This window comes from Oncorhynchus mykiss, chromosome 3, assembly GCF_013265735.2.
Source record: "Oncorhynchus mykiss isolate Arlee chromosome 3, USDA_OmykA_1.1, whole genome shotgun sequence".
Taxonomy (NCBI): domain Eukaryota; kingdom Metazoa; phylum Chordata; class Actinopteri; order Salmoniformes; family Salmonidae; genus Oncorhynchus; species Oncorhynchus mykiss.
Window position 1 is genome coordinate 34,084,879 of NC_048567.1, and position 18,811 is coordinate 34,103,689.

At 42.8% G+C, this 18,811-nt stretch overlaps 1 protein-coding gene across 1 annotated transcript in view; it reads right to left on the reverse strand.

Annotated features, from left to right (window-relative positions):
• Positions 1-3,964: 3,964 nt before the first annotated feature.
• The window catches only part of LOC110504035 (PC3-like endoprotease variant B), a 159,762-nt gene continuing 144,915 nt past the window's right edge, over positions 3,965-18,811 (reverse strand). Inside the window, exons 17-20 of the mRNA XM_036964818.1 lie at positions 14,932-15,055; positions 11,786-11,955; positions 4,720-4,890; positions 3,965-4,553 (exon numbers count right to left, since the gene is read on the reverse strand). Of these exons, the coding sequence (XP_036820713.1) occupies positions 4,290-4,553; positions 4,720-4,890; positions 11,786-11,955; positions 14,932-15,055 (729 nt within the window). The 3' untranslated portion in view covers positions 3,965-4,289. The remainder of the gene's footprint in view (positions 4,554-4,719; positions 4,891-11,785; positions 11,956-14,931; positions 15,056-18,811) is intronic.

Consider the following 18,811-nt stretch of genomic DNA (forward strand, 5'->3'; position numbering starts at 1 on the left):
GGTACCATTATTGGATAATCGAAACAATCTTTCATTTAGCGTGGAACAGTTTACTGGTAATCAATTTTCTGATTAGTTCAATACACAAAAAAAGGTTCTGGATAAATCCAAAAAGGGTTATTTATATCGCTTGCTTCATATATGGCACACCTGAAGGTTCTAGATTCTAAGGTTCTTCTTCACTGAACCAAACTTGGTTCCATATAGGGTTCTATATGGAACCAATTTCGGTTATATATAGAACCTTAAGGGATGCCATATATGATGCAAGCATAGAACCCTTTCCGGTTTTATCCAGAACTTTTTTTTCATATGAGTGTAGATTAACAATCCGGGTTGACTGAATGGCATTATCCACAGATTTGTGCATCCATCCATTATACCAATAGTTTGACCTGAGTATTCTCTTGACATGTCGCAGCAAATAATCCTTATTAATATATGAATATAAACATAATCAAATAGACTGTGCATATCACACAGTGCAAATATGAAAGGATTAACGTCCAAGCACAAAAGTTTCAAGGCATGGTTCAGTAATTAATTTGTTTTATATCATCATTGTGGCGTAACACTGAAACCATCCAAATCAAAAGAACATTTGTGGTAATTAGGGCTGTAATTCAAGGAATTACCACATCGCCACACAGGCTTAAATAGTCGTGTTGGGAGAAATGCAAAGCACATTATTTTAATGGTGTAATATGCAAACTATGGGTCGTTCAATTACATGGCTTAACAACGCATAAATGATGCGAGTCTTGTTATTTGGACTGCGGGGTCCGTGGTAATTCATTCGGAGGGGGCAGTGTGCTTTCCCATACAGTAGAATATATTCCTGTGCTCCAAGAGCTGCTGCCAAACATTTAAGGGAATAAAAATTAACGATGGAGAATCTGAGCGTTAAATTAACAGTAATTATATGACCCGCATGCTGTAAAGTTTCAATTTTTAACGGTCTAATTAGGTAACTGTCTCCCCATACATCAACTCGTATCCCTCTGCGAATTTTTCACAAGAACTCGTTTGTGTTCAAATGCTGTGGGGGAAAATAATTACATTTCATAAATTGTTCATGTAATGAAAAATCTAATAATGAGTTAGTTAAATATATGATGTTTTTAAAATCTTCAATTGTTCCATACACACTCCATTGATTCACGTTTAGAGAGTAGGCCTATTAACGTACACAACCGCTCTTTAAACCAGGAAGATCCATAATCTCACTTGATCTAGCCTACTATCTCACTCTTTCAGCAAGCAATCTTACAAATGGTCACCCGGGGGAAAAAAAACGTATTGGTAGGTATTCTTTTTTTTGTGTCACTGGAAAACCCTAATTTATAATAATTAGGATGACGACAGACCTGTTGGCCTCATAGACTAATCCCTCACTTTTCATTATGTAGATGTGATGTTACCATATTAACATTCAGGACATGCCTGTGACCACTTCCTGCCCCCTCCTCCAATTGTACTGAACTGGAGGAAATACAATGCTTATAATTCTCATGCCATAGGTTAGAAATGAATAGAAAGGATTTCGACTTAGACACAGTCATAATTTAACATGGAGGTAACAGGTAGTCTGATATGTAAAACCAATGAAACATGTCCTTGAAAACCTTAGCTATATCCAGACCAATATCCCACTGCATTGGACCGTTGCTACCTTTCAGTGGTCAGGTTATGTCACCATACAGAGATGAATTAACTGCATATACTTACTAGCTTTTTGCAAGGTAATTACATACCGGTACATTATTCAACTAGTAGTACAGGCTACTTGTGTAAGGATTGGTGTGTGTTAAGTTGACCCATTTTTTCCCCCTACAGCTCTTACATATAGTCCATGCTGTAATTGGTGTATGTATCAAAGGAAATTGGATTGACAGGTTGCGTGAGAATTAATAGTGCGTGTGTGTGTGTGCGCATACGAGTGAGAGATCGAGAGGGAGAGAACGAAAGAAAGAAAGACAGAAAGAAAGGAGTGACGAAAAGAGAAAGAGCGGTAGAGTAGGGAAAGGGAGAGCATGGAGAGTATTAATTGTGTGTATTGTGAAGGGTTTGGCAAAGTATGGCTCTGGAGGTGCTGGGGAGCGAGCCCTCCACATGTCGGTGTGATCAGAGCCAAGCTCTCAGGCTCCTGTATTCCAATGCAATTAGGCCCCTCAAAGGCCTGCTTAAAGCTGCACCCCTCAGCAAGCAGAGCCCCAGTGGTTCAACTCTATTGTGGTGGGAGGTGTATTCTGTCCCTCTTTAAACCTGGATGAGACCACCCCAGTGAAGAGAAAAAGGGAGGATTACCCAATGTATACTTCTCTGGAAGTCCACTGATGAGCTGATCTTTAGACTAACCACCCCCGACAATAAGATGGGTTGGTCCTAGAGCTATGGATGTAGTTTTCGGTTAGTGCCATTGGCGATCTTGTTCATTTCAACTTTTAAAACGGAGGTATTTTTAGCATTGGTTGTAAAAAAAAAACATGTTAGTAGGTATTGTTAGTTGGCAAATTGTTAGATCGTAGCCTAGTAGTTCAGAAGTTGTAGTTTCCTCCTACCATAACTGTCAAGTAAGTCAACAAGTGGTGTATATGCCTACATTATCCTCCTCCACATTGGCAGCGGTATTACAACTATCTCAACAGCATGCTGTTTTAAAATAAAGCGTGCCACGCTTCCAGTGAGATCTCTTGGCTCCATTTCATCATGTCTTATTCCCCAGAAAGCATTTAACGCAGATTTACAACCTAACACTTCTCCCGAAAATACACACACAAAAAAATCTGGCACATAAACACCTGCATCGCTCCTCAAAAGCATCAACAGATTAGGGAGGTAATCCACACGACCATGTCTTTGATTCTAGGGTTGGCAGACAGTAATGCCAAGCATAATGCCCTGAATTATTTCATACCCTCCCAGCACGCCAACCTGGCACAAAGCATTTCCTTTTCAAATCTTTTTGTCGGATGCGCTTTTGAAGAATTCTCCACACACATCTGGTATGATTCTCTCTTCCCTGTCAATGCATTATTACCCTGTTAGGTGATCCTATCAAAACGAAAAGGGAGAGATGGAATCAGAGGTTGTCCCTATAGGGTGTCTGAACTCGAGGGTGAGGAGCCTCCCTTCGGTTCCCTCCCTTCTTTCTCTGCAAGGACACGTGTGTGTGAGACAGACCGAGTGTGTCTATGTATCCATGTATGTGTGAGAGAGTGATGGTATATCTTTGTACGTGTGTGTGCGTGCATGCGTGTGTGCGAGATCTCGCGGTCCCATCGCTCATGTGCGGCTCGATTAGCCCCACGTGCCTCGTTCGTCAGACGTGGAGTCGGAGCAGATGGTTGGTGATGCTGTGTTACCATGCTGCTGCGCTATGTAACGCTATTCTAATTGAAACATCAATATAGCCGTGTCAATACGGTAGAGGTACTTCACAGCGGTACCATGGTCATCTGGGAGAAAGATCTTATGTTCACAAACCACATCTTGGGAAATAAACTTTTTGATCATGTTGTTTTGTTTTGATAAATGTTTTGAGACTCTTGTTAAAATCAAACGGGCTAGGCCTACCTACCATGTTACTGTTATCAAGTGTGTAGATGGTTGTGTTAGACCTCGCCTTAATAAAACAATGTATCTCACTCCTCTATGCCCAATGTGTGATTGTATTGTCTTATACGAGTACTTATAAAACCGTGTCCCTCCATTACAAGTGGAAATTTGGGTCCTGAAAACATTGAGGACATGAGCCAACCAATTATTTGTTTCTTTGTCAGTGCGCATTTTAAGAAAATGTATTGATAAAAGGCCGAGAGCGTTCAAATTGCTATTATCTGGATTATCATGTGGTTATTTGAGATCAGTGGAGGACAGGGATAAATTAGACAGCTGAAATGTCATTTGTTGTTTGTCCAACCCAATGAGGAATGACACAGTCAGTTAATGAGAATGTAATTCATTTCCTGAGCTGAATTCACACTTCCATGAATTAAAAACAAAAACACAAATGTAGCTTTCATAAACCTTTACAACTTTGGCAGCACGAGTCAAAACAGAAGGTGGTTATTGAGAATTGTGCAGAATTATTTATTTTCTAAACAAAAACGTTTTTGTGAGAATGTATTTTATTCACAAACCTCATCCTCTTTATTAAGGCTATGTAGAAAATGTCTTTCTCTCGCTCTCACATTTAGGCAAATGTAAACACACAGATCCCATAGTTCTCTTTACAGTCTCTGTTGGACCAGGGCTGAGAGATGCTTTTTCAACTCTACCCCTTGCCCTCACTGGCCGGTGCCCCTGCTCTGCCCCTGCCCACGGTCTGCCCTGCGTGCCGTTGCTCTGCTGGTTCGGAGAAGATCCGTAAGGGGCATCTCTCGGACGTCCACGGCGACATCATGCAATAGCCGTGTCCTTTTTGGAGGTGGTGAGGACCTGGTGACTCCGCCCACACTGTCACGGCGTTTATGCATCATCCCAGGAGGCTCCACCCCCACCACTGGTCCTGCCCCCAGGAAGTTCTGCAGGGCAATGTCTGCCCATCTTAACTGGAAGAGACAAACAAACAGCAAACTCAAGCATGATGGCAGAAATAACACACAGAAAACACAATGAGCTGTATTGAGGATCATTAACCCAGCCCATGCAGACAACTAACAAATAGAAGACAGCGCACGCAGAATAAATACTGTATTGTCTCTGGTAGTCAGTCACCTGTGGAGACTGATTCCCTGTAATGGACTTATAGAGAAACCAGTTGGTCTTCACTTTATCCCTGAGAGTGTTCCACATGAGCTTTAGGTGGGAGTGGAGGTCTGCTCCGTCAGTATCATCCAGATCCAGAACATTGAAGGACTGCACCGGATGATGAACCAGTTTGGAATTCTAAAAGAGAAAAAAATAGACACATCCCAAACATGAGACATGGTGGTAAATAAATGAAAGAAATTCAGAATCCAGGGAGATCTTACTGATACGCTTCGATAGAATGAAGTGTTCTTCAAACACTCACATAAACTCTAAGTGCACTGAAGCATTTCAGTTCCTTCTAATGTAATTTGTGAAAATAAAAGCCCAGGGGGGTATGAACAACTGCAAAACTATAAAAATCACAGAGAGCGAATAACCTAGAGAACTACAGTAAATGCCATCATACCTTGTTTTTGGAATAGTAGAAAATAATATACAGTGGTGTAAAGAACTTAAGTAAAAATACTTTAAAGTACTACTTAAGTAGTTTTTTGGGGGGCATCTGTACTTTACTTTACAGTGTATATTTTTGACAACTTTTACTTCACTACATTCCTAAAGAAAATGATGTACTTATTACTCCATACATTTTTCCTGACACCCAAAAGTACTCGTTACATTTTGAATGCCGGTGCAGGACAGAAAAATGGTCCAATTCACACACTTATCAAGAGAACATCCCTGGTCATCCTTACTGCCTCTGATCTGGTGGACTCACTAAACACATGTTTCGTTTGTAAATGATTTCAGAGTGTTGGAGTGTGCAACTGGCTATCTGTAAATAAATAAATAACTAGAAAATGGTGCTGTCTGCTTTGCTTAATATAAGGAATTTTAAATGATTTATACTTGTACTTTTGATACTCAAGCATATTTGAGCAATTACATTTACTTTGATACTTAAGTATATTTAAAACCAAATACTCTTAGACTTTTACTCAAGTAGCATGTTACTGGGTGACTTTCACTTGAGTCATTTTCTATTACGGAATCTTGTACTTTTACTCAAGTATGACAACTAGGTACAGTGCCTTGCGAAAGTATTTGGCCCCCTTGAACTTTGCGACCTTTTGCCACATTTCAGAATTCAAACATAAAGATATAAAACTGTATTTTTTTGTGAAGAATCAACAACAAGTGGGACACAATCATGAAGTGGAACGACATTTATTGGATATTTCAAACTTTTTTAACAAATCAAAAACTGAAAAATTGGGCGTGCAAAATTATTCAGCCCCTTTACTTTCAGTGCAGCAAACTCTCTCCAGAAGTTCAGTGAGGATCTCTGAATGATCCAATGTTGACTTAAATGACTAATGATGATAAATACAATCCACCTGTGTGTAATCAAGTCTCCGTATAAATGCACCTGCACTGTGATAGTCTCAGAGGTCCGTTAAAAGCGCAGAGAGCATCATGAAGAACAAGGAACACACCAGGGAGGTCCGAGATACTGTTGTGAAGAAGTTTAAAGCCGGATTTGGATACAAAAATATTTCCCAAGCTTTAAACATCCCAAGAAGCACTGTGCAAGCGATAATATTGAAATGGAAGGAGTATCAGGCCACTGCAAATCTACCAAGACCTGGCCGTCCCTCTAAACTTTCAGCTCATCCAAGGAGAAGACTGATCAGAGATGCAGCCAAGAGGCCCATGATCACTCTGGATGAACTGCAGAGATCTACAGCTGAGGTGGGAGACTCTGTCCATAGGACAACAATCAGTCGTATATTGCACAAATCTGGCCTTAATGGAAGAGTGGCAAGAAGAAAGCCATTTCTTAAAGATATCCATAAAAAGTGTTGTTTAAAGTTTGCCACAAGCCACCTGGGAGACACACCAAACATGTGGAAGAAGGTGCTCTGGTCAGATGAAACCAAAATTGAACTTTTTGGCAACAATGCAAAACGTTATGTTTGGCGTAAAAGCAACACAGCTGAACACACCATCCCCACTGTCAAACATGGTGGTGGCAGCATCACGGTTTGGGCCTGCTTTTCTTCAGCAGGGACAGGGAAGATGGTTAGAATTGATGGGAAGATGGATGGAGCCAAATACAGGACTATTCTGGAAGAAAACCTGATGGAGTCTGCAAAAGACCTGAGACTGGGATGGAGATTTGTCTTCCAACAAGACAATGATCCAAAACATGAAGCAAAATCTACAATGGAATGGTTCAAAAATAAACATATCCAGGTGTTAGAATAGCCAAGTCAAAGTCCAGACCTGAATCCAATCGAGAATCTGTGGAAAGAACTGAAAACTGCTGTTCACAAATGCTCTCCATCCAACCTCACTGAGCTTGAGCTGTTTTGCAAGGAGGAATGGGAAAAAATGTCAGTCTCTCGATGTGCAAAACTGATAGAGACATACCCCAAGCGACTTACAGCTGTAATCGCAGCAAAAGGTGGCGCTACAAAGTATTAACTTAAGGGGGCTGAATAATTTTGCACGCCCAATTTTTCAGTTTTTGATTTGTTAAAAAAGTTTGAAATATCCAATAAATGTCGTTCCACTTCATGATTGTGTTCCACTTGTTGTTGATTCTTCACAATAAAATACAGTTTTATATCTTTATGTTTGAAGCCTGAACTGTGGCAAAAGGTCGCAAAGTTCAAGGGGGCCGGATACTTTCGCAAGGCACTGTACTTTTCCACCACTGCCAAAATAGTCTATATAGACTGCGTGAGCACAGGGGGGAAATCGGACTGAACATAAAATCACAGGAACGTTTGAACTTTAAAGTCAAGCACATCACTCCCATCTGAAATATTCGTTTAAAGATCATCTCTTCTGATTTAAAAATGAATATCTGTCGGCAAAGGTTGGTGAATGTGATATTTGGGTAAAACAAATATGTTGTCGAGGTGGAGGATTTGAACCGGAAAGTTCATAGTGGGTCTGTAGTGGGGAGGCACTGAATCTGCGGATTCCGCTGGTTCACATGTAGCCAAATATGTTCATTCAACTAGAAATGGTTATTTTTTACCTAAACAAAACACAGTGGAGCTAGTTACACACAGTGCTTTAAACATGCAATGTTTTCAACATACATATTTGAAATACATACATTGTGCATTTATACAATAATTATTTATTATTCAACATGTTCTCACCTGGAATTTGAACTCACAACCTCATGGCTCATGGAATGCTGTGAACCAAGAGGTGGGGAGTTCAAATCCCAGGTGAGGACATGTTGAATACTAGCTACTGTATAAATGAACATGCACAATGCAATTGTTGTATGTAAGTTGAAAACATTGTACGTTAAAAGCACTGTGTGTGCCTCCTGAGTGGCGCAGTGGTCTAAGGCACTGACTTGCCACTAGAGGTCCAGGCTCTGTTGCAGTCGGCTGCAACTGGGAGATCCATGTAGCGGCGCACAATTGTCCGGGTTAGGGGAGGGTTTGGCTGGCAGGAATGTCCTTGTTCCATTGCGCTCTAGCGATTCCTGTGTGCAGTGCATGCTGACACGGTCAACAGGTGTACGGTGTTTCCTCCGACACATTGGTGCTTCTGGGTTAAGCGGGCATTGTGTCAAGAAGCAGTGCGGCTTGGCTGGGTTGTGTTTTCGGAGGATGCACGGCTCTCGACCTTCGCCTCTCCTGAGTCTGTGAGGGAATTGCAGTGATGGGACAAGACTGTAACTACCAATATTAATACCATGAAATTGGGGTGAATAAGGGGTAAAAAAGATAGGTAAAAAAGCACTGTGTGTAACTAACTGTACTGAACTAAATTATAAATGCAACATGTAAAGTTGTAAAGTGTTGGTTTCATGAGCTGAAATAGAAGATCCAAATGCACAAAAATCTTATTTCTCTAAAATGTTGTGCACAATTTTGCTTACATCCCTGTTAGTGCAAACAAAATACCACAGAAGTCTCAAGTTTTGAGGAAGCGTGTTGACTACAGGAATGTCCACCAGAGCTGTTGCCAGAGAATGTAATGTCAATTTCTCTACCATAAGCCACTTCCAACATCGTTTTAAAGAATTTGGCAGTATGTCCAGCTGGCCTCACAACCTCAGACCACGCACAACCATGCCAGCTCAGGACTTCCACATCCGGCTTCTTCACCTGCAGGATTGTCTGAGACCAGTCACCCGGACAGCTGATGAAATTGTGGGTTTGCAGAACCGATACATTTCTGGCATGCTGGAGAAGAGTGTTCTTCACAGATGAATCCCAGTTTCAACTGTCCGGGCAGATGGCAGACAGCGTAGCACGTATGGCGTCGTGTCAGCAAGCAGTTTGTTGATGTCAACATTGTGAAGAGAGTGCCCCATGGTGGCAGTGGGGTTATGGTATGGGCAGGCATAAGCTACAGACAACAAACACAATTGCATTTGATCAATGGCAATTTGAATGCACAGAGACACTGTGACGAGATCCTGAGGCCCATTGTCGTGCCATTCATCCGCCGCCATCACCTAATGTCTCAGCATCTGCATCTCAAGGATCTGTACACAATTCCTGGAAGCTGAAAACGTCCCAGTTCTTCCATGGCCTGCATACTCACCAGACATGTCACCCATTGAGCATGTTGGGGATGCTCTGGAACGACCTGTACGACAGCGTGTTCCAGTTCCCACCAATATCCAGCAACTTCACACAGCCATTGAAGAGGAGTGGGACAACATTCCACAGGCCACAATCAACAGCCTGATCAACTTCATGCTAAGGAGATGTGTCGCACTGAATTAGGTAAATGGTGGTAACACCAGATACGGACTTGTTTTCTGATCCATGCCCCTACCTTTTTTTAAAGGTATCTGTGACCAACAGATGCATACAGTATCTGTATTCCCAGTCATGTGAAATCCATAGATTAGGGCCTAATTAATTTATTTCCTTATGTAAACTGTAACTTAGTAAAATCTTTGAAATTGATGCATGTTGCATTGATATTTTTGTTCAGTTTAGTTCCACAGGCATTTTTTGGTAAAATTCCACACAAACAAACATCTAGTTGGATGAACATTAGAGAGAAATTGAGTAAACACATAATTTTATGTTGGCAGACATTTTGCCAAAGTTTTCTCATGTTGAAGCTAAGTTTGGGCCAACCAAAACTTAATGCTCACTTAAATTCATGTAAGTTAATAATATTTAGTTGAAACAACTAGATTTTACCTTTGACTGGGTTTTCAAGATAAGTAAGGCTCCAAAAAAACCTCTCTACATACTTTCTTTCACTCTCCCTTCAAATCTCCCCCCACCCCCCTTCCATTAGAGGAAGCTGACAGAGATGTTTCTTAGAACCGTCCCTCCCCCACTGTCACCATGGGACAGTAAAGGTCCCCTCCCTAACGGATCAAACAAAGGACATCATTTGTAGGCCAAGTCCTTTTCTGAGCCCCCTCTCCTCAGCTCCGCATACCAATCCAATACAGCCCAAGGAGAAAACGTCAACGCTAGCGTTTGGGCCGGGGGTTAGAAGGTCTGTTTACTCTCCGTCAAGCATCGATTTATCCTTTTCTCCAATTTATTTATCCTCCACGCCTCTGCGATCCATTCAGTTCTGCCTCTGGGGGGGAACAACCCCAGGAAATACATTGTCTTCCCAAGTGAACAGGCCCACAACGTAGCCGAACACTGACACAGCTCATCTAGAACACAGATAGACAACATGGGCCATCTACACTGACTGACTATCTACGACGTACACTACCATTCAAAAGTTTGGGGTCACTTAGAAATGTCCTTGTTTCTGAAAGAAAAGCACATTATTTGTCCACTAAAATAACATCAAATTAATCAGAAATACAGTGTAGACATTGTTAATGTTGTAAATGACGATTGTAGCTGGAAACTCCACATTTTTTAAAATGGAATATCTACATAGGAGTACAGAGGCCCATTATCAGCAACCATCACTCCTGTGTTCCAATGACACATTGTGTTAGCTAATCCAAGTTTATAATTTTAAAAAGGCTAATTGATCATTAGAAAACCCTTTTGCAATCATGTTGGCACAGCTGAAAACTGTTGTTCTGATTAAAGAAGCAATGAAACTGGCCTTCTTTAGACTAGTTGAGTATCTGGAGCATCAAGTTCGATTACAGGCTCAAAATAGCTTTCTTCTGAAACTCGTCAGTCTATACTTGTTCTGAGAAATGAAGGCTATTCCACGCGAGAAATTGCCTAGAAACCAAAGATCTCGTACAACACTGTGTACTACTCCCATCACAGAACAGCGCAAACTGACTTTAACCAGAAAAGAAAGAGGAGTGGGAGGCCCCGGTGCAAGAGGACAAGTACATTCGATTGTCTAGTTTGAGAAACAGACGCCTCACAAGCCCTCGACTGGCAGCTTCATTAAATAGTAGGTGAAAAACACTAATCTCAACATCAACGGTGAAGAGTTGACTTAAACTTAAGGTTGTCTCCCACTGTGACGACCTCCCTACAGAAAGGCATGAAAGCGGTAAAGACACCTGGTAAAGCGTTGGGCCGGTAACTGAAAAGTTGCTGGTTTTGAATCCCTCAAGGGCCCTCGAGCAAGGCAGTTAACCCCCAACAACAACTGCTCCCTGGGCGCTGATGACGTCGATTAAGGCAATTCCCCGCACCTCTGATTCAGAGGGGTTCAGTTGAATGCATTAAATTGTACAACTGACTAGGTATCCCCTTTCAAGTACATTGCCTTTGAATTTTCATTGAAAAATAAACAGTGCAATCAACTGGCCTAATACTATAATGTATATTTAGTAAATTATGGTAATCATGAACCACCAACACACAAAACAACATTCAAAGTGAGGTCACACACACACACACACACACACACACACACACCTGAAGTTGATCAATGCAGATTTGTCCAGGGGAAATTGAAATCCATAGGAAATTAGGTGACGCCAGTGATTTATTGTAATAGTAAATCAATATGTGTGATGTGTGTGTGTATAGTTAACACACTTGTAGAACAGGGTGCACAAGTGTATGTGTGTGTGTGCGAGAGGGATTGTGTGTATGTGCCAGTGTGTGCAAATGTGTGTGTGTGTGCCCGTGGTGCAGTATACCTTGCGTTGGCGCGGGACGGGGATGTCATCAGTGCCCACCTTCCTGTCTCTCTCTAGCTCAAAGGCCCTCTGGATCAGGTCCTGAGGTGGGTACCTGTCCCGAACATACAACCCCGCTCGAGGGACATGGTGGTATGCCCCCATGGACAAAAAACTCTGCAGGGGCTCTTCTAAGAGAGCGGGGGGGGAAAGAACATCATTATGTTATATGTGTGCTTATATTTGTGTGTGAGTGTGTGAGTGAGTGAGTGAGTGAGAGAGATAGTATGTTTGTGTGCGTGCCTATAAAATAAACACACAAACATACATAGGTGCAAGAATGTAAGACTTATAGGGTACAGGGTATGAGACTGATTGTCTGTATGCATATGAACGCGACAGACGCTAGAGATTGTGTGAACTCAGTTAAAGATTCGGCCCTTGCTGTTCTCAGGTGCACCGTTTTATCCTGGCTTGTTTTGTCCAGATGTAATTGTTTTTTGTTTTTATTGGGGGGAAAAAAGAAGACAACAAGGCGTTCCGACACAGCGGAGGCAGCGTCTAATGGAGAGAGTGTAACTGTGAATGGAGACATTCATCTGCAGACGTGGCCCATGAATCGCTCTGCACAATGCCCAGCGCCAGGATGCTCAGATCACCATTGCTCACACACACACACACACACATATACACACATGCACGCATTCACACAAACGCGCACACACAAGCGCGCACGCAGGCAGACAGACGCACGCCTGACGCAGTGCACACATGGATGCTCAGATCACCACTGTTCGGGGGAGGAGGGTAATCACACCTCCACAGAGACAGAGAGAGCAGGGAGAGGAGAGGGGGAGGAGGAGAAGACAGACAGAGACAGGAGGAGGAGGAGAGGAGCTGGAGGGAAGGAGAAGAGGAAGGCAGACTAGAAGAGGAGGAGGAGGGGGAGAAGGAGAGAAAAGGCTTGAGAGACAGGGGAGGATTAGATAAGAAGAGAGGGGAGAGTGGTGAAATTGATGTTTCCTACCATTTGATTTGGGTGAGAGAACCCAGGAGGCACATCAGATAGAGAGCCAGTGCCTATACGAATACACACACACACACACACACACACACACACACACACACACACACACACACACACACACACACACACACACACACACACACACACACACACACACACACACACACACACACACACACACACACACACACACACACACACACACACACACACACACACACACACACACCCAAGAATAACATAACGGACTGAAGCCTTACAGACACACAAAAAAACCATACAGTAACCTATTTTACAAACAGGCAAAGAAGAACAAACATATTTAAACAGCTTACAAATGCAGTAAACCAACAAAGAGTAAAGCACCCCCCCCCCCCCCCCCCCCCCCTCCCACACACACACACACACACACTAGCGCAGATCTGCTACTATAGAGGAACATCAGGGACAAACAACTCAATTAAACACACCGTCCCTGTTCAATTACTGCCACATAATCACAGCAATTGACTTTCACTTACAGCACACAACATGCACACGAGTGAAACACACCAGAAACACACAGACAGCACAATCACAAAGACAGCACCTAGCTGGTTTCATCCTACACATTGATGTGCGCAGCAAAATACCTGTTGTCTTGATGCAGCAGCATACTGTGCAGAGGGAAAACACACACACAAAGTATAGCTATATTGAGTGGCACTGACTAATAGTTAACTATACCTAATGATGGCTGTAATGATGACCTACTGTAGCATCTTCAACACCAGAAATCTCATTGAGATGGAAACCCCACAAATTCACTGCAAAATTGCAATTCTATGATATCGTTGGTGATGGGAATTGACCATATCTCCCTCCCTCCCTCCCTCCCTCCCTCCCTCCCTCCCTCCCTCCCTCCCTCCCTCCCTCCCTCCCTCCCTCCCTCCACTGGTTCATCTGAGATTGGATATCTGAGTATCTGTGCCTTTGTGTGTGTGTTCATAAAAGTGTGTTTTCAGTCTGCATGTGTTTTTGAGCAGGCAGATCGCTCAAGAGTCTATTCATGTCCTGGGGACGTCAGAAAATACCTTCAGAATCAGCCACTAGGGGCAACAGTGAGCGCTATTATCATCAAAGAGGCTTGGGTTTTGCTAGGGTATTGTGAATGAGGGTAGCGGATAGGCACAATCCCATGACTGGATTGGAAGGTTGCATGTTTGATCCCATTGCGGGACACTCGTTTTTATTTATTTTTTATTTAACCTTATCCCAAACCTTAACCCTTACCTTAACCATTCGGAATGACTGCCTAAACGTAACATTTTAACCCTATCAAAAACCTTAACCTTCTAAATTTGACGTTGGGAGCAACTTCGAAATTTGACGTTTTGAGAAACGTGGATAAATGTCTAATTCTGCAGTGAGACGGAGAGCTCGTTGTGTTTGCGTTCCCAGTTCAAAGTGTGTCTTCACACGGAGAGCAGATGGACTAACAGCGTGAACTACAACTAGATCCAGGAATGAAGAGCTGGATAGAGAGAGTGAGGAGGGAGGGAGGAAGGGAGAGAGGAGGAACCAAAGAGGAGGTGGGCTATGAAACGGATTACGTGTCTCTGTCACAGCACCAGCTCCTACCTCTTAAACATGGCCCCTGGCCTGCCCGACCTGGTGTGTGTGCCTGTACAGTATGTATGTGTGTGTATGTGTGTGTGTGTGTGTGTGTGTGTGTGTGTGTGTGTGTGTGTGTGTGTGTGAGAGGGCACAGGGGAGCTGACACACACTGAGGAGGGGGGCACCAGGGTTCTGCCGGGGTCACTCAGTAATTACACATCAGACTTCCCCTGGTCACCACCTGCCGCCGCTGCCAAGAGAAATGGCTGCAGTTATCATAGAGGGGAGGAGGGAGGGGAGAGGTTGAAGAGACGAATAAGCGGGACAGAGACATACTGTAGAACTGACTTCACTACAGTTACTGTACAGCAGTGGGGAAATGGGAGTGGACTCACAGTTGGTACGAGGAGAGGGAGACTTTCCTGATGGGTGATATAGAGAGGAGACAGACGGACGGAAGAAAGAACAAACAGAAAAATGGACAGACGGACGGACAGACAGAGTGACGCACACACACACACACACAAACACAGATGCCTCGTACCGTGCAGGCTCCTGTGTGGGTTGTAGGTGCCGTAGAGGAGAAGTGTGACACTGAGGATGGCCCCCGCTGCCTCCTCTGAGCTAACCCTGACACAGCGGCCCACTGTCCCCTTGTTGTCTGTCACCTGGGGGCCCGGGACACAGCACTGTTACACACACACACACCCTGACTGTATACAGTCAAACTAATAGCAACACTTTACACACAGTTAATACAGAATTTATACAGAATGTATACTGAACACAGATATAACATGCAACAATGTCAAAGATTTTACTGAGTTACAGTTCATTGAAGGAAATCAGCTAATTGAAATAAATAAATTAGCCTCTAATCTATGGATTTTACATGATTGGGCACGGGCACAGCCATGGGTGGGCCTGGGAGGACACAGGCCCACCCACTGGGGAGCCAGGCCAAGCCAATTATAATTAGTTTTTCATCACAAATGGGCTTTATTACAGACAGAAATACTCCTCAAAACTTCACATTTTAGAGTTGCCTTTTATTGTCAAGGTGCACCTGTTTAATGATCATGCTGTTTAATCAGCTTCTTGATATGCCACACCTGTCAAGTGGATGGATTATCTTGGCAAAGGAGAAAAACTCACTTACATGGATGTCAACAAATTTGTGCGCAACATTTAAGAGAAAGAAGGTTTGTGTCCAACTGGACAAATGTGGGGATATTTATTCCGGCTCATGAATCATGGGACCAACAATTTACATGTTGTGCTTATATTTTAGTTTACTTTAGTTTAAGTCAGAAGTTTACATACATCTTAGCCAAATACATTTCAACTCAGTTTTTCACAATTCCTGACATTTAATCCTAGTAAAGATTCCCTGTCTAAGGTCAGTTAGGATCACCACTTTATTTTGAGAATGTGAAATGTCAGAATAATAGTAGAGAGAATGCTAATTTCGGCTTTTATTGCTTTCATCATATTTTCAGTGGGTCAGAAGTTTACATGCACTCAATTAGTATTTGGTAGCATTGCCTTAAAATAGTTTAACTTGGGTCTAAAGTTTCAGGTAGCCTTCCACAAGCTTCCCACAATAAGTTGGGTGAATTCTGGTCCATTCCTCCTGACAGAGCTGGTGTAACTGAGTCAGGTTTGTAAGGCCTCATTGCTCGCACACGCTTTTTCAGTTCTGCCCACACATTTTCTATAGGATTGAGGTCAGGGCTTTGTGATGGCCACTCCAATACCTTGACTTTGTTGTCCTTAAGCCATTTTGCCACAACTTTGGAAGTATGCTTGGGGGTCAATGTTCATTTGGAAGACCCATTTGCGACCAAGCTTTAATTTCCTGACTGATGTCTTGAGATGTTGCTTCAATATATAACCACCTAATTTCCCTCCCGCATGATTCCATCTATTTTGTGAAGTGCACCAGTCCCTCCTGCAGCAAAGCATCCCCACAGCATGATGCTGCCACCCTCGTGCTTCACGGTTGGGATGGTGTTCTTCGGCTTGCAAGCCTCCCCCTTTTTCCTCCAAACATAACGATGGTCATTATGGCAAAACAGTTCTATTTTTAAGACCAGAGGACATTTCTCCAAAAAGTACGATCTTTGTCCCCATGTGCAGTTGCAAACTATAGTCTGTTTTTTTTAATGGCGGTTTTGGAGCAGTGGCTTCTTCCTTGCTGAGTGGCCTTTCAGGTCATGTCGATATAGGACTCATTTTACTGTGGATATAGATACTTTTGTACCTGCTTCCTCCAGCATCTTCACAAGGTCCTTTGCTGTTGTTCTGGGACTGATTTGCACTTTTCGCACCAAAGTACGTTCATCTCAGGTAGACAGAACGCACCTCCTTCCTGAGCGGTATGACAGCTGCGTGGTCCCATGGTGTTTATACTTGCATACTGTTGTTTGTAAAGATGAATGTGGTACCTTCAGGCGTTTGGAAATTGCTCCCAAGGATGAACCAGACTTATGGAGGTCTACAATTTATTTCATTTTTTCCTGAGGTCTTGGTTGATTTCTTTTGATTTTCCCATGATGTCACGCAAAGAGGCACTGAGTTTGAAGGTAGACCTTGAAATACATCCACAGGTGCACCTCCAAATTATTAAATTATGTCAATTGGCCTATCAGAAGCTTCTAAAGCCATGACATAATTTTCCGGAATTTTCCAAGCTGTTTAAAAGGCACAGTCAACTTAGTGTATGTAAACTTCTGACCCACTGGAATTGTGATACAGTGAATTATAAGTGAAATAATCTGTCTGTAAACAATTGTTGGAAAAATTACTTGTGTCATGCACAAAGTAGATGTCCTAACCAACTTGCCAAAACGATAGTTTGTTAACAAGACATTTATGGCGTGGTTGAAAAACTAGTTTTAATGACTCCAACTTTAGTGTATATAAACTTCCGACTTCAACTGTAGCATTTCTTTACAGTATTTTGTTTGATCTAAATCTTAATAGACCTTGTTATCTACACCGTAACACTCTGTCAATGTGTGTATAGAATACACGTGTAATGTCAGGTACTACGCTCTAGGGCAACAATAAGTCAAACACTCAAACAGTCCAACACAGTATAGCCCAGTCCATTTGAGTGGCATTGGCCACACTGGCCGTGTGTTTGAATGTTGACACTGTGTGTGTGCTTGTTGAGTGAGTATGTGAGGGGAACAGAGACCATTCCCAGCAGCCCCCAGCTGAGCGCAGCATTGATTTGTTGTTGGTAAACAAACAGTGTGATGCCACAGGTGGGTCGATAGCCGGCCGTCCATGGCTGAGAGGAGAGAGAGGAGGCCATGCTCTAATGTAGAGCTGGATCGCAATCTGACACCAATAGTCTCACAGGTGAAATGGAATCCCGAATTCCAATCAGGTCAATTACATTTCAATTTGAATTACATTAAATTCTATTCAATTCACTTTAATTTCGTTGACAGGGCACTTCATGTGTGACTTTATGCGAAAACATACTGTCACATCACAATCATAGATCGTGCGTATATGGAACTATGATTTGATGATTTATAGGCGATGATCAAGTATATCTGATTGGTTTTATTTGTTTGTCTGTCTGTGTCTAATGAGAGATTCTTTGTTGGATTTACTTTAAATACCAATTGTCATAATCCCCTGTTGTCCGGACAAATGTAATGGGACTAGTATTTCTACTTAATATATATATATTTTTTTTAAAGTGAAATTGCACTTTGAGTTGTATATGTAAGAGATTAAAACAACGGAAAGGGAGAGGCAATAGAAGTGACTGATACTTTGAGACAATACAGAGTGAGAAACAGATGGGCTATATTATAAGAAACAAAGGCACCTAGGGCCAGATTTCCGCCTTTCTTACACATGTCTTACCTACACACTTCTCAGAAGTTGTTATTCATACTTACCTTCTGAAGGTGCGTAATGGCCTTTGCAGGCGTGGTTCCCTTCTGCGCTGAATAAATGTAATTCAACCGCTGAAAACCCTCCCACTTGCTGAATTTTCTCATGTTGCATAGCTATTTTCACGGCTCTTCAGAGGATGTTTTATCGGGTTCAAGTCCGGGCTCTGGCTGGGCACTCAAGGACATTCAGAGACTTGTCCCGAAGCCACTCTTGCGTTGTCTTGGCTGTGTGCTTTGGGTCGTTGTCCTGTTGGAAGGTGAACCTCCGCCCCAGTCTGAGGTCCTGAGCGCTCTGGAGCAAGTTTTCATCAAGGATCTCTCTGTACTTTGCTCTGTTCATCTTTCCCTCGATCCTGACTAGTCTCCCAGTCCCTGCCGCTGAAAAACATCCCCAAGGCATGATGCTGCCACCACAATGCTTCACCGTAGGGGTGGTGCAAGTTTTCCTCCAGACGTGACGCTTAACATTAAGGCCAAGGAGTTCAATCTTGGTTTCATCAGACC